At 37.4% G+C, this 15,728-nt stretch overlaps 1 protein-coding gene across 1 annotated transcript in view; it reads right to left on the bottom strand.

Moving 5' to 3' along the window:
• ESF1 (ESF1 nucleolar pre-rRNA processing protein homolog) overlaps nucleotides 1-15,728 on the bottom strand; it is a 30,736-nt gene that overhangs the window by 13,875 nt on the left and 1,133 nt on the right. Inside the window, exons 3-9 of the mRNA XM_035552951.2 lie at nucleotides 14,654-15,003; nucleotides 13,753-13,866; nucleotides 12,446-12,546; nucleotides 10,623-10,775; nucleotides 9,059-9,173; nucleotides 7,944-8,082; nucleotides 2,250-2,411 (exon numbers count right to left, since the gene is read on the bottom strand). Of these exons, the coding sequence (XP_035408844.1) occupies nucleotides 2,250-2,411; nucleotides 7,944-8,082; nucleotides 9,059-9,173; nucleotides 10,623-10,775; nucleotides 12,446-12,546; nucleotides 13,753-13,866; nucleotides 14,654-15,003 (1,134 nt within the window). The remainder of the gene's footprint in view (nucleotides 1-2,249; nucleotides 2,412-7,943; nucleotides 8,083-9,058; nucleotides 9,174-10,622; nucleotides 10,776-12,445; nucleotides 12,547-13,752; nucleotides 13,867-14,653; nucleotides 15,004-15,728) is intronic.

The following is a 15,728-nucleotide window of genomic DNA, read 5'->3' as shown; positions in this document are numbered from 1 at the left end:
ATACAGCCAGCACCATCAGTTTTACCCATAGTTTTCAGTTTCACTAAAAAAGGCAAATGAATGCTTCCACGATATCCAGAACCTCTGATCTTGGAAAATACTCTAGAAAGAGTAAGAAATGAAGAAAAAGCTAACACATGCTGTAAAATCAAAGTTGCAAAACTGTCATCAAACACTATGAATTACTAATGTAAGCTTCATTGTGCACACATGCATGCTTAACCCATCATGACACAAACCCATCTGTAACAGCACCCAGGCATCCTACTGACTCTAGACAAGGCCATATTTACCACGGTGCATCTTTGCTGTTTGGTTGGTTTGATTTTACAAACCATGTGGCCTGACAGAATGGCAGAAAGGATGAGGAATGTTGAGTGTTACCACCGCTCCTTTCCATCCCTTATTCTAGGGAGAGGAGAGTATAGAAAGAGTCCTAGGAGCTCCACAAGGTGCAGTAATGAAGGAGTTGGACTACATGAGATACAGAACAAAGTCAATTTTCTGAAGTCCAGTTCACTAAAAAAGAAACACGGGAGCCAGTCTATTGGGGAATGATTCCATCTGTACTATCGTTCCCAAACATCAATACAAATTTTCTTGTAACATGCAAGGTGCAGTTTATGAAGCTACGCCCTTAAGCAAACTTGTTGCTCTTCCTGTGCCACTAACTTTCCTTCAGTCTATTTTCATTTCCTACAATGGATGGTTTGCTCTAGATCCCTAACTTTGTCACCATCTTAGGTTGCTTAAAAAATAAATAAAAAACTTAAGTTTACCTATGTGTGAAAACTCAGCTGCCTTGAATGCTCAGTGATACAATCAAATAAAAGATACTAACCAAGCAACTTCAGAAATGCAAATACTGACACACTGTGGACAGATGAAGTAAAACATTCACACAGCCGTGTCAGTAAGCACTTGTCCCATAAAGCACGTTGTATCTTTCTCTAAAGAGTTCTGGGAGAACACTGGCCAGAAATTATTGGAATTATATAAGCCCAACTGAAGCTCACAACTATTCTAATGCCAATGCTTACTTACAAATACAGGCCTTATCAAGAACTAGGCCTGACATGTTCAATTGATTTCAGTGAGTTGGCACACACCAGAACAAGATGTTAAAAGGGAACATACATACTCAACACAAGTTACCCACGTGAATTCAAAGTAACAATAGTGCAAGTCAGATATGCACTTCGAGATGGAATTAACACATCAGTTGGGATGGGGATGAGTTCTAGCATGGCTCTGGTCTCATATGTACAGTAACAGATCAGATTGTGTCCTTGTATAGACTGCCGTCCTACACGTACTGCTGCCCCTAGAAGGCGCATGTTACCCTTTCGTAGTCTTTGGACCACATAATTCAACCCTCTGAGTCTTCACCAAACGCTGGACTCTCTAACTCAGCAGTACAGATTCACTTCCTTTTTTTCCAGAGCAGCTCTGCCATTTTAGCAAATGAAATTAACTTGCAAATAAGTCTATCAAGTTCCAGGGCTGGTACATGCTGTCAGAATGAGCTTGGGGCCAGGATGAAGGAGGAAAGGCTACAGAGAAAACTGTCCCTTTTTTGGATGTAGTGTCTTGTTCAACTGGCTCATTACTTCTCATGGAAGGAACACACTCATAAACAAAACCGAAGTCAGTCTCAATGTGTTTTCATTCCAAAGGAAAAGAACAGATAATAGTTTTCAGAGCTCAAAAAGAGGTCTGCTGGGATGCTATATGGTAAAGTTATCTATACATCACTAAGTATCTCCCAAGCTTGCTTTACTGGTAGCTTTCCTTCCCACAGAGCTGTCTCACTGGAAGATCAGACTTCTCCCTTTTCTGTTCCCCCAAACCTTTTGCATTATGCAAGCAAGATTTTAAAACCACTCTCCTCCAATTTCATGCTATGTTTCCAAATCATACTGTGTTTCATTTTTAGAAGTGTAAGTATGTTTTATGACTCTATGGCAAACATGAATTCTATTCAAGTAAAATCTATAAAGCGATGAATGAAAAAGCAAGCACAAGAAAAACTGGCAAGTAAATAAGCTACACAGAGAATCTTACAGCTGAGAAACTGAGTTCAGTCATTATTTCTTCTATTTCCTCCATTGTATTCCATCTGGATTTCAATTTATGGGAAAAAGGTCAGTTTCTACTACTATAAATCATACACCTTACATTGTATCCCCATTAAACAGGCCAATACTGCATACTGCCCAAGTCAGTACAAGAAAAAAGTTAAAGCCTACCTGGAACCCATTTAATTTCCATTTCTATATCCTTTTCCTCTTGCTTTTTCTCTTTTTCTTGGATACTTTGCAGAAGTTCTCTGTACTTGGCAATTTGTTCCTCATCATCTTTTTGGCTTTTCCTGGGTTTGTCATCTTCCATTTCATGAGCTACATCATCACCTAGAAAGACAAAAGAAAAGCTACGAAAGACAACCTCAAAGTGATCCATTTATGTTCAAGGAACACACCTAAGGAACATTATTTTATTATAAATGATTTAAAGTATTTTCATATATTATTCCCAGAAAAAGTAACCAGTTCTAGAACTCCCCTACTTCACAGAAGAAATACAAATATCTGAAAAGGGAAAGAATATTTGTCCAACAAAGGAAACCACTGATAGAACACAGCATCCTTTACTGCTTTTTACAACTCTTGGAGTCCCTAATGTCCCTGGCAGCACAGTAATAAAATCTAAAAACCTAAACCTAAAAAAAAGTTGTGTAAAGCATCTCAAAATTTTAACAAATTACTCAAGCCTTTATCTTCAGTGACATGTTGAATTAATAAATAAAGCAAGATGGAAGCAGTTTTGGCTATTTTTGCTAAGGAAAACACAATTACAATGTGACCTGCAATAAGCTTTCAAGAAACATTTCAAAGAGAACCGGCTTTTTAAACTTTAAAGATGCCGCAGCTCCTTGAATGGTAGAAATCTAGCTTTGGGGCTCCTTTTCTTTCTTTTTCTGATACTGTTGTTCTTTTACATCCCATAACCTTAAAATGCTTGTTGTTGGCTGTGATTGGAAATTTTGACTGCTCAATTAACTGCAGCTGCTTTTCCACTTTCCTCATCAGTAGCAGAAAACTCTTAAGACAAAAGCATCTGCTCATGCAGCAAGCAAAAATGCATTCAGCTCTTAAAGTAAGAAAAATAAGTCACTGTTGCCTTTTTTTTTTTCCTGATATCATAAGAAATGATAAGCAAAGCTATTCTGGATGGGAACTGAAGAGATCCTTTGGCTAAGAAAGGCTCCCTTGAAACTGGGTAACGAAGGGGTGATTCATTTTTATTATGACCAGTTTTTGCTAATTTTGCCAGGAGAAATTTAAGTGGTGACACATTGTCATATTTTCCAATTTCGATAAAAAATGAATTTCTTTTGTCAAAACCAATAGCTTTAAAATAAGCATTAACATTGCCTTCAAAAAACTCTTAGGAGCTTTTTCATTCTATAAGCAAATAAAGAACATTTGTCAACAGCTGCAAGAAAGGAAAATTAACTGAATATGTTCTCAAAGTTTGTTCAGAGTTCAAGTAACCTTGCTGCTAGCTTTCAAGTATCACACTGCATTGCACAACATGAGGAACCACTTTCTGATGGATATTAAGGCAGTAATGCTTTCTGCCAATAGGTTTTTCAAAGACTTTTTGAATTAAAAAAAAAAACAACAAAAAAGCCAAAACAAAAAGGTCTGGTGCATTAACAGTTACATTGTAAGAGAAATAAAAAACAACTTAGCCTGTGAAGGAAAAGAATGCAAAAACAGATGAAATTAAGAATATAAAATACAAGTCAGACTGGGCTCCCATCTAGGCACTTCTGAGCAGGGACATCCTGGCCTGCACAAGCACACGCAGAGACATCCTTTAATTTTAAGTCACTGGACAACTCCAAGAGGTTACATGAATTTTTCAGAAGGAAAGCCAAGTTGACCTTTGTTCTGGGGTTTCCTAGAACTTAATCCACCTTATTTTTTAATAACAAATACGCACACAAAACACGCACCTGCAAATGTGCCTTAGAAAAATCTCCAACCAGCAAGTTATACCAAGCTTCTGACGTTTCATAGAAAGAAACGATCAGGTTGTGGTGCTTCTATTTTATCCCATGAAATTCCACCGGGGCTTGGCTAAATCATTAACTGGTAACTCCTCTCTCTGCCTTATTTCCTTAGGAATTATTTTAAAAACATGCCAAAACTAACCCAACAGAAATATTTTAAGAAGTCAGATCCTCATTACCATTGAATGCTGCAGTAATGCCTCAGAGTGGCCAAAGCAACTACAGAGTAGTAAGGGAGAGAAGCCAACCCAAATAACATTGTGTTCAATGCATTTTATAAATACCCATTGAATTCAGCGACAATCTTAAATAGCTGCATGTTCTATCGTCTTCCAGTTATTAGCCTTCTTTGACAGTTCTAGCAAGCATAAAAATGAACAGTATTCATATGTAAGACAACATATGTACTGTCACATGATAAAATATTAAAGATCCATTTAACATAACTAACCTAATGAGCAAAATAGATTTCAGAAGTGTAAAATATTTATTAAGCGTACTGATCTTATTTACCATTAATCACCAAAAATTACATCAGCAGCACAATTAAATAAGTAAATCTCCACCTAGCAAATCCTCCCCTCCTTCCAAGGACTACATTTTCTTTCCTTGCATGTGTGCATCTCCAGCATTGGTGCTGCAGCACAAAATAGCCTCCTGTCGTACAGAGCTTCTAACACTAGACTCCACAAAGGCAGCAGAACTCCTTGCTCAGACTCCTACTGTGAAGAGCAGGGCTCTATACAGAATTCTATACAGAATTCCCTGCATGTAACACCTCCATCAAGAACAACTACTCAAAACCACACCAGTTAAAGTGTTGTGTCATACAGTCTCTTCACGTACTCTGTGGGGCAGAGCAAAGCAGCACAGCAAATATGATCTTTTTATTGCAAAGATAAAAAAAACAACAGCACAAAATCTTAGACATCAACACCATGCTGCTTAATTTGAAGCATCGTTTAAAATGCCATAAACTAAGTCATTGGTGCTCACAATCAAAATAGCAGTTACGGGCTTGAATTTGATGCACACCACGAAGTTTTACTAACCACAACAAATGCATCCAAGCAACAGAGAGTTCAGAAGCAATGTAAAGGAGATGCTTTGTGCCCACAAACTACTATATACCAGGTCCATGAAATTGAAATACATGACGTTACAAAGCTGTTGTATAACAACAACATTCATAACAGACATTTTTAACTTGAAAAATATAATAAAAACAAAAATGGATCAGGGCAACAAAAGCTGTTTTTAAATAAAGCATACAAATAAATAAATGAGATGGCCAGAACATTTTTTTCCTTCTTATCACACTCCTACCTTTCCATTCAAACAGCTATTTTTCCCTTTTGTGCATAGTGCCACATAATTCTGCTGGACAAAATCTTGCTTTGTATCTTATAACTCAACGGATAAAACGTCAGGAACACGTTACGGACATGGCAACACCATTCCTCTATTAACAACTTATTTCTCAAAACCATCATTAGGAACTACACAATTTCAGGTCTAAAATGTGTTAGTGTGATAACATAACTCTAGGTCAATCTCTCTCCCTTCCCAGAAACAGAAGTTTACTTGAAATTTCTTCAGTGTTGCTCACTTATGGATTCTATCACCACTCTGTAACAGATGCTGTTCTTTTAACGCAGCAGTAGCTTTGAAAACCTGAACTAAGAAAACTGAAATACTTTTCTCTGCAGCTACTGCTCCTATTAATGCATTTTACTAAGCATTACTAGAGAAAATTAAGGTCATGGAGGTGCAGCTTATAAACATATTTTTATGTAATATGAGAAACAAATGGACATTTATCCTGCCAAGATATTGCCAAGTCTGCTGCCAGCAAATTTCCCAACTCCATAACCAGAAAAATCTGTCATGCTCTTTTGCATGCTTCAAACACATCTGATTACAACAACCTACTTTAATGCTGTATAAACCCATTTTAACATCTGCTTGAAAGACTTGATGAAGGCTTAATGACATGTTCTTTTCCTTGTAATTTAGGCTATATATATGACCAATTAAGAGCAGACTGATTTTTAGAGTGAAAACAAGTAAAGTAATTGAGGAATTTGCACCATACACAGAAGACTTTAAAAGTTACATGACATTCTCTTCCTATTTTTAAGAAGCAACAAGAATCCGAAAGCAATTAAAATTTGCTGCCGCTCCAATCTTTCATAAGGTTCCCTTAAGCACATTCTGCAGCTCACCTTCCCCCTCACAAAGTAAGGCTTTGGAGTAAAGCTTTGGAGTACCAGAAGTCTCATACCACAGGTTTTCACTACTGTCATTCACACTGTGGTTACCCAAGAAGAGCTAGTGCTGCGCTTAAGGACCTTTGTACAATCTACATCCTCCCCAGGGCCCTCTAAGGTCTGCAACACGTTCCATGTCCTGTCTAGGGTATCCCAGCAAGCCCAGCCTTAGGACAGCTTCTACAGCATGTCCTTGCCCTGCAGAGACTTTAGTACGTACACAGAGGGCCATGAAGATGGCAAATCACTACATATATAACATTATACCATACTATTACTATACTGTATAGCATTATATACTAAATACTATAAAATAGAATTTTCCAGTTGAAATATTACATTACCCTGAAAAATAAAGAGAGAGGTAGGAGAAAAAAAAGGAAGAAAATGATTTTGTACTTAGAGGCCCAAGCTACTAATCATAAAACAGCCACTTAGGGACTAAATCTTTAGGGAAACTCCTGATCCCCCACCATTTTATTTTTTTTAAATAATTTTTAAGTAAGTGTTACTCAAACTCTACAGAAAGAAAGCTTATTTTTATTCAGAACTGAATGAACCTGATAGCTACCACAGTCTCTAGAAAAGTCAGTCAAACGTACAATGAAGTCTCCTCTTTAACAGAATTATCGATATCGGCGAAAAAGAAAATGAACTATGATTTAGATGAATCACAATGTTTCTACTTGAAACGACTCCATTTATAACCCTTATGTTTGGCTTAATTAAACATTAATTACACTAGGTAAAGAGATTTTACATGACAAGTGAGAAACAGGAAGCTCTTTGAAAGCGAGGTTTAAATATGAAAGTCAAACTGTCTCACTTATCAATGCTCTAAATAATCTGTAACTCCTAAATCAGCTGATATACTTCACAAATTCTATTGCAGAAGTGCAACAGAATTTTGTCCTTTGTCTTCGAAAAAGGAATTTGGCCATTTTGTGGTCATAATGGTGATGTTATTTATTTGGAGAATCAGAATCAGGTCTGTATAATGAATCTCAGCTGTGGCTTTAAGAGAAATTTTAGGAGTTTGAACATGTGTTTTCTTACTATGGATAGAAAACACTGGAAAAGTTTGTTTTTGCAGTCAGTATTTAACTCAAATAAAAACAAAAACAAAACAGCAATAAAGAAATAAATGGGCAGGAAAAAGGAATGTCAAGTCTCAGTAAATCTGAGGAACTCTACAGCTGCCATGTTACCAGGCCTAACTCAAAGATTTACAGAATTTTTCAAGAAGTTTTCCATTATCTGTCAGCATTCTATCATCAATCCATTTATCTCCTAATTGAAAAGAGTGAATCAAAGATACAAATGTGCTCACCACCCAGGTCATAATATATATATATAGAAAAGTAGGTATACACCATTTTCAGAGATGTTTAGCTCTGGAGCAAAGATAGGTTATTTTCAGAGTAGAACTTGACCATACTTTCTCTATAATGAGTATAAGGAGTACAGAGTATAACGATTCCCTATAAAAGGAGACATTCAAAGCATTTTCTGATGATGTGGAATTTATACAGTATTTTGAACATGAGTTAACTAAATGTAGCTACTGACTTCGTGAACAACATTTATGTAGGTACCTTGCTGCTGTTCTTCCTCTTCTTCACTAGATGAAGCCAAGTAAGCTTGAAAATCCATGTCAAGTAGCTCCTCTTTTTTAAAAGTTCTGTTAAGTGACATTACTCGTTCGTGATCTGTTTCATCCCATGTTATATCTACCTTAAAAATAAGAAAGCCACTTCTAGAAGCTGAAGCACTAAAATTAAGCGTGTCAAGACAGGTTTTTATAGAAAAAAATGATACTTTCTACTTAAAAAATGTAAACCTATTACTAATGTTGCTACAGAACAATTACCTATAATAATAATTTATTATAATAGATTTAATAATATCTTCTTCAAAATTCTTTAGCAACAAGAGTTTCAAGGAGCTTTAACTACACGGAAGAATGAAGTCTCCTATTGCATTCAAGGGTTCTGTAACATCAGCTCACACAAACCAAAATCTCTGTAAGCCAAGTTTCCTTTGTGGCAGCAGATACTGGTATTGAAATAGCAGCCTCCAACTTCTCTTCTCTCTTCCTCCAGCACAAACTCATTCCTGGAATCAGGCATGGATTGCAATAGGGACAATAAAGTGTTTGCGCAACTGCACCCTCAACTAGGAAGATGAAACACATGACTGAAAAATGATCCTGCAGAAATTACTTGGTTCTCAACTAATCACTTCTCCAATCCGGTTCATTTCATGGCCAGATGAACGTTTTGGCTGTCACATAAGACAGTAGAAATGGATTGCTACAAGGAAGGGAAGCAACTGTTTAAGCCTGACACCACCACCAAAAAGCCTCTTGAACTACACCCAAACATCCATTTTCAGCAAATTAGAAGATTTAGTTGTGGATAACAAAGTTAAGTCCATGCGCAACTTGTAAGAGGGGTATTACAAGGTCAAAATGTAGTATTCAATTTCTAACTGAAAAGCCGAACCTCTCATACAACAAAATTCAAGCTTATATATTAGGTCACAACTTACGGCTCTGTAGCATGCCTGCATCTTGCAACATATTGGACGTTTCTATTTTAAAATGCTTAAGACAAGCAGGAAGCTTTTCCCTACCACTTACATATAATTTAAAATCTGACAATAAAACTAAACAAATTAGAAAAACATTATGAAAGCATTGTAAAGATACCTTTGATGTTCCCATAGCAGCAGATGTGAAGTACTTTGGCTTATATACAGATACATTCGCTTCTGAGGCTACATCTTTTGGCTTATCATCAAATGTAACATTATCTGGAATAAATCTTAAAGGCAGATAAAGCATGTTATTATTCAAATATACTGGGAAATTTCATAGTACAAGCAGTCTAAGGTTTTCACAAATATGGTATGTCAGCACAAAAGAATTTGCTAAAATATAGTCAGTAAGCCTGAGAAGGAAACCAAAGCAATACACAAGTGCCACACACACATTAACTGTCTGGCTTTTGCACAGCTATTCCACAGATTTTCAGTCTTTAACCTCACCATGTTGGGGAAGTAAACTAAACAATTTGCAGTTTGGTAGTAGGCAGAGTCAGGGTGGTGTTTTGTTTGTTTGTTTTGGGGGTGATTTTTAGTTTTCAAGGAATTATGTTTTAAGAATTTGCTTTACAGGAAAGTTTATATTAAAAATTAGGAAGAAAAAAAGTAAAATACAATTTTAAAACAGACGAACTAAAAAAAAAAAATCAAAACATTTTAAGGAAGCCTGGTACATCATTAACATTACAATTAGTAGGAAAAAAAAATTTAGAGACAACTCTTGTATCCACCAAAAGTTAGATTAAATAAACACCTTTGTGCACTACATGTGAAATTAAGTTATTGAGTTATTTATTTTTAATCACTACAAATGTAATATGATGAATACTATTCAACACTAAAATTTAATAAAGTGGAAGATTAGGAAAAGGATTGGGGAATTTCAAACAGCTGTCTGCTGTAAAACGTTATCTTTCTGTGTTTAGAAGCAAGAAAAGTTGTGCGTTTATTTGGCAGAGATGACCTCCTCCAGAATGATTCAAAGGAAAATGAATTAAACTCCTCTAGACAATGATTCAAAACAAAAAAGTTATCTTTCACCAATTTCCAAGAGTGCCCATTAATATGGGTTCCAGTAGACAAAGCCAACTTCTGTCCAAACTTAACATGATTTAGTAGCCTCACTTCTGCTCAGAGCAGAAGACTTTTTGGTAACAAAAGGAAACACTAACAATAAAACACCACTAGAACTTAAAATTCTTATTCCCAAACGTGACTTTTGAAATATTAGAGCTTCCAGCTTATTCACAGGAACTAGCATAGTAATCTATTGCAGCTTCAGGACAACATTCTTGCCCTGTGGTAAGCAACCCTGAAAAAGCACGAGAGCAGCAGTATGTTGTCCTGTTTTCTCAACAACTTGAATTTTACCAAAAGGTTGAAGACTCATCCAGAACTTTTTACCCGAGAATAATCTCTCTATTCAGAGCTCCTCTCAAACTTGCAATTTTCCAGTAAGAAAATGAAACTTTCCAGCTCAAGGGAAAACAAACAAACAAAAGAACTCCACACCTTAACAATGCATTGCTTGCCTAATTTAAAAGTTAAATAAATCTCATTTTGGTTACAACGCAATAATGTTTAGTTCAAATTATTTAAAATTGGTTTTAAATTTATTGCCCCCCTCCCCACCCAGGATACACATGTAAGACAGGCAGCACTGAATTTACCTCAGGTCAATAAAAGAGCAGCTACTTTCAAATTCCAACCCATCGCATTCCTCATAAATTTTATTGGCTGTTTCTGGAGAGTCACATTCTACAACTGCATAGAAGTACTTCAGTCGTTTAAACTGATGCTCCCTTAATTTTTCCCTGTAAAGCCTGCAAAAGTAGAAAACAACACAATCAACTTAAAAACATGCACCATTCAAACACTCTCCTCATCTTTTACTACAATTAGATGTTAAACAGCATGAAGTTTTACAAATACCCATTCAGCTTTACCCAAAAAAACTAATTCACAGTTTGATTAAAGGAGGTGCTGTTTCACTTGGTGCTTTTATAATGGTATTTTCCACAAGATGAGCTAACATGCTAGGACTGGAGTCATGAAATTCCCAACTTTTAAATTACTAGCAGCGTTCAAATCACTTGAAGACATTATGCAGCAGCAACTCTATCCAGCTCTGCCTCCTACAGGCATCATGAGGTTAGCGTCTCTGCACAGGGCACACAGGGCAGCATCTTTGCATGCACCTATGCATGCCACAAGAAGTACCTTTTAATCTTTCCTGTCAAGGTGTCTGCACTTATTTAGCTGAGACGGCACCTGAAATCCTGGCTCCTTGCAAGGCTGATAAAAAACATTTTCATACAGAAGTACCGTTGCATGTTAAGAACATTAACCAAAACTGCAAGACTGTAAGAGGACAGGATTTCAGATCCTCATGCTGGAGAGAGACAATATAGGAGTAATGAATAAGAAAGTGATACGGCTGAGAAAGGGAATCAGGATACCAACTTCAGTAGCACAGGTGGTGCTGTCGTCACAGAAGATGAAGCAAAAGTTAAAAAAAAAAAAAAGCAGAAAAGAGGTTGACAAGTAGATGAATTGGTGAAAAAACGGAGGAGACAGATCACAGGGCTGAGGTCCTGGCCTGTAACTGTAAAGGGTATGTGCACAGGTATCACAGAGGTGCCTGAGATATCTGGATTTCCATTCATTATGTTTGAGTGTCTGGAGCTCACTGAGCAGTAAACCCAATACTTTAGGGTGCACCTTGAAGCACAGAGTGAAGCTGACTTCAGCACATGCTTTAAGTTCATTATACAATTCCCTGATGCACCAGAGACTTTCTGCAAAGAAATTTACACCTGTTTTAGAAGCATCCAGATTTTCCAAATATAGGGCAGTCCGGTGGGATGTATTATACAAAATGGGCTCCACTCCGGTTGCTAAACATCTGGAAATTCTGGAAAAATATTAAACCAAAACCTCTCCGGTTCCATACAGACAAGACTTTCAAGCAGAACAAGAGAGGAGGGGAACAAAAGAAAAAGAGACATGCCTGAAGAAGCCTGGACAATGTTAGGCCTGATGAGCTCAGCCTAGTAAGCCAGGGCCGCTGCAGGTGGCATTCAGGAAGTCTCAACCTGGGAATTCTTGGGCTAAGTTATGGTCCCTGTTGGTTACGCAGATAAAAGTTTCAACAGTAAGCAACAAAGGGAGTTTGTTGTATGAATGGCAATTTGCAGAGACAAACATTTTAAGCTCTCCACACACTTGTTCCATTTATTACTGCAATGAGCTACGTAATAAAAATTTTCAAGTCACTTATCAATATGAAAAATTTCTCAAGTTTTATCATAACGCATCTATTCAATGCATTGACAATGTACATGGGTCAGGTTTAAAATCTCTCTCAAAAAAAGATATAAAATTAATTTGTCCACAGGAGACTCCCGCAAATGAAAATCTGCAAAAAGCAGCTGAACAGGCTTTTCACTAGGAATTAAGACTTCTATCTCCCATTTTAAGATTAAATTAATACCCGTCTTTTTCTGTGGTATTCTCTGGAAGATCAACTAGTTCTGCAGGTCCTTGTTGTTCTTCCTCTTTCAATCTTTCCTTTCCAAACTCTGAAGGATAAATCTACAAATACAACATCACAAAAATAAATTTTAACTGCAGCAGCATAATGTATACCAATTAAGAAAAAAATCTCACCAAGCCTTTTAGAGTTCACTGGTTTTAGAGAAAGAAAGATAAAGCCATCAATTCCATAAACTTTAATGCCCTCTTAGTGTTAACTTATGGAAAAGACTGGAATAAACAGATTTAGAAATGAGAATGTTTTCAGACAGATGAAGAACAGAAGCCCTGACATCTTACTGTGGCCCATTTCAAAAACGACTGCGGTAATAACGCTTCTCAAAAAACTTCTGCTGGAAGCAGATACTAAAAACAGAAAAATAGGACTTAACTATCAGAATTTAGTCAGATTATAAACTCAAAATTGATGAAAAACAAACCAACCTCTGCAATGATAAAAGGGACTGTAAAGCACTTGAAAATTACCAGGTTTAAGGTTGAGTAATGTACCCCATAGGCTACTGAAAATTAAACTAGCTACAGAAATGTAGTCTACTAGACTCGGAGAGCTTCACTGTTAAGCTCAGCAAAACAGCGTTTGGAGCCAGCCTCATAAAGACAAGGTGTTAACACCTTCAGAATTTCTCTCTGCATACAACTCCTTTGCTGAGAAGAGTCTAGAAGACTCTAGAAGGCAAGACATATGAGCAGCTGAGGTCCGTTGGTTTGTTCAGCCCAGAGCAGAGCAGGCCGAGGGGAGGCCTCATGGCGGCCTGCAGCTCCCTCACGAGGGCAGCGGAGGGGCAGGTGCTGAGCTCTGCTCTCTGGGGACAGCAACAGGACCCGAGGGAACGGCATGGAGCTGGGACAGGGGAGGGTCAGGCTGGGTAGTAGGAAAAGGTTCTGCACCTAGAGGTGGTCAGGCACGGGGACAGGCCCCTCAGGGAAGAGGTCATGGCACCAAGCTGACAGAGCTCAAGAAGCATTTGGACAATGCTCTCAGACATAGGGTCTGATTTTGGGGTGGTTCTGTATGGAGCCAGGAGATGGGCTCACTTGTCCAGCTCCCTGTCAGTCCTTTTCAACTCTGGATATTCTACAATTCTGTGACTTGCTTCTAACACAGCTAGTTAAATTGCAACACATACAGTTTCTCATTTATCACATTAATTTCGTTTTTGGTTCTTCCACAGAACTCTCTCTCTTTGCAGGCTTCCCCCCTCTTTCCAGTAAAAGTCATTACCTCTTTTAGAAATCAGGTCTTACCTTAACATGAAATATAGTCCCTCCTTTGGGTAAAAAAGAATTAAATAAAGCCAGCAAGTCCTTAGCCTTCAGCCTATCCCAATCCATGTTACAAACTGCCAGTCTGCTTGTAATCTGAATGGGAAAAAAACAGGACAAAGTTTTTAAGTTTAATTCGTGTATTCCACAAGGGAGACAGAACTCCCTAGCAACTGCTCTTTAAAAAAAATTGAGTCAGCAACAAACTGCAGAAAACATAAAAGTAGTATTTTCCCCAAGACTCAGTATCTCTTAAACTAGCAAAGGTCAGAAACAGCAATCAACAGAGCAGGTAAAAGGCCACAAATGCTGAAGCACCAACTGGTGCACTGGACTGCACCAACCACAGAATTAGGACTGCGTTTATAACATCAGCATTTAGGACTGGGTTATCATCACATGGTTAGTCATAATAGCAATAAATATCAGTGTTACAACAGCACCACACTACTGCGATTTCGTATAAAATAACTGTGTTCAGATTGAAGTCCTGCTTCGTTGTCTACTAAGTTCTTAACTTCAAGTATGAATTAAAAAAATCAAATTAGAAAAGTGGAAAAGAATAAGTAATAAACATAAGCAGTATTATTTAAATTCCAGAATTTCTTAAAAAGCTCAATTCCATTTGTTCTTTCACTTGCAGGTAACATTCATAGATGAGCCTCTGCTTAGATGCAGAGGAATACAGGAGAGAAAGCCCAAGGTCTCTCACGCTCAGCCAATTTCAGGATGGCTTGCATTTTGTAATGAAAAATGCTGAAAAACCACTATGAAAAATACTTTCACGAACAGTTATATAAATGAAGATCCACAATCAACTCATAACAACGTATGTCTTTGAGGTAATCACATAGCAACTTTCCACATGCAGATGTAGTTTTACCTCATCTCCACGAGGAGCATCTTTATCTAGTTCACCCCATGAATGCTCAATCTCAGGCTCCTTCGGAAATAGACCATTTAAGTCCTCATCATCCTCTGAGCTTGTTTCAATGTTCCCTATACCTCTAGCTAGATCAGGCCCCATATCACTTTCATCGTCTTCTGAACCACTATATTCTTCGCCTGTTTCTCCATCATCTTCTGACTCCTCATCCTCGCCTGTTTCCCCATCGTCTTCTGACTCCTCTTCTTCTGTTTCTGCATACTCTAAGTTTTCTCTCTCAGAAGTTTCTTCCTCTAATTGGCTTTCACTGACATCACTTTCATCACAGGTGTCTCTGTGCACAGTCCCTAAAATATAAACATTAAATATCTATTTTTATGCTGTAACTACATACCATCTTTTACACGGAGGAAAAAACAAAGGTTTACCTTGTATGGAGTTACAAAACCTCTTAAGTACATAACACAAGAACAGGCTATATCATGGAAGTACAAACAACAAATCATCAGTATTGCCTCTTCAGTTTGTCTAATTTATTGCTCTTCAGTCCTACAGTTGTATTAGCGAACTAACAGACTATTATTATTTTATTCTAACTATACATACAGAATCAACAGATTAAAAGCTGGGTTTTAATAATACAGGCTATATACACAGAGATAGTATAAACAGAGTTGTTCAAGTCACCTGTTCTAACTCCCTCTTGCACTAAGGGCTTATACTGCTCTTCTTACGCTTTCACTTAGTGACTGTTGATATTAAGTTCTCATGGCATCAGACCTTATATTCAATATTCAGCTTGGCAAATACACAAATGTATGCAATACAATACATCTTACTTTTCTAACTACCCTAACAAACGATTTCAGCTCCAACAAAGGAGAGGACATCGTTGTCCACAATGTTACAGAAGGAGAAGCACCAACTCTGTGAGCAGCTGACCAACTCTGATTCTTCGGCAACACTGAACCCGAGCTGGTTATTTCATGGCTCATATTGCGGGGAAAAAAAAAAAAAAAAAAGATTTTCTATGGATAAAACAACTGCAACAACACACCTATAAATGTAGGTG

This window comes from Cygnus atratus, chromosome 3 (genome assembly GCF_013377495.2).
Source record: "Cygnus atratus isolate AKBS03 ecotype Queensland, Australia chromosome 3, CAtr_DNAZoo_HiC_assembly, whole genome shotgun sequence".
NCBI lineage: Eukaryota > Metazoa > Chordata > Aves > Anseriformes > Anatidae > Cygnus > Cygnus atratus.
This window is presented reverse-complemented; position numbering and strand designations above follow the sequence as displayed.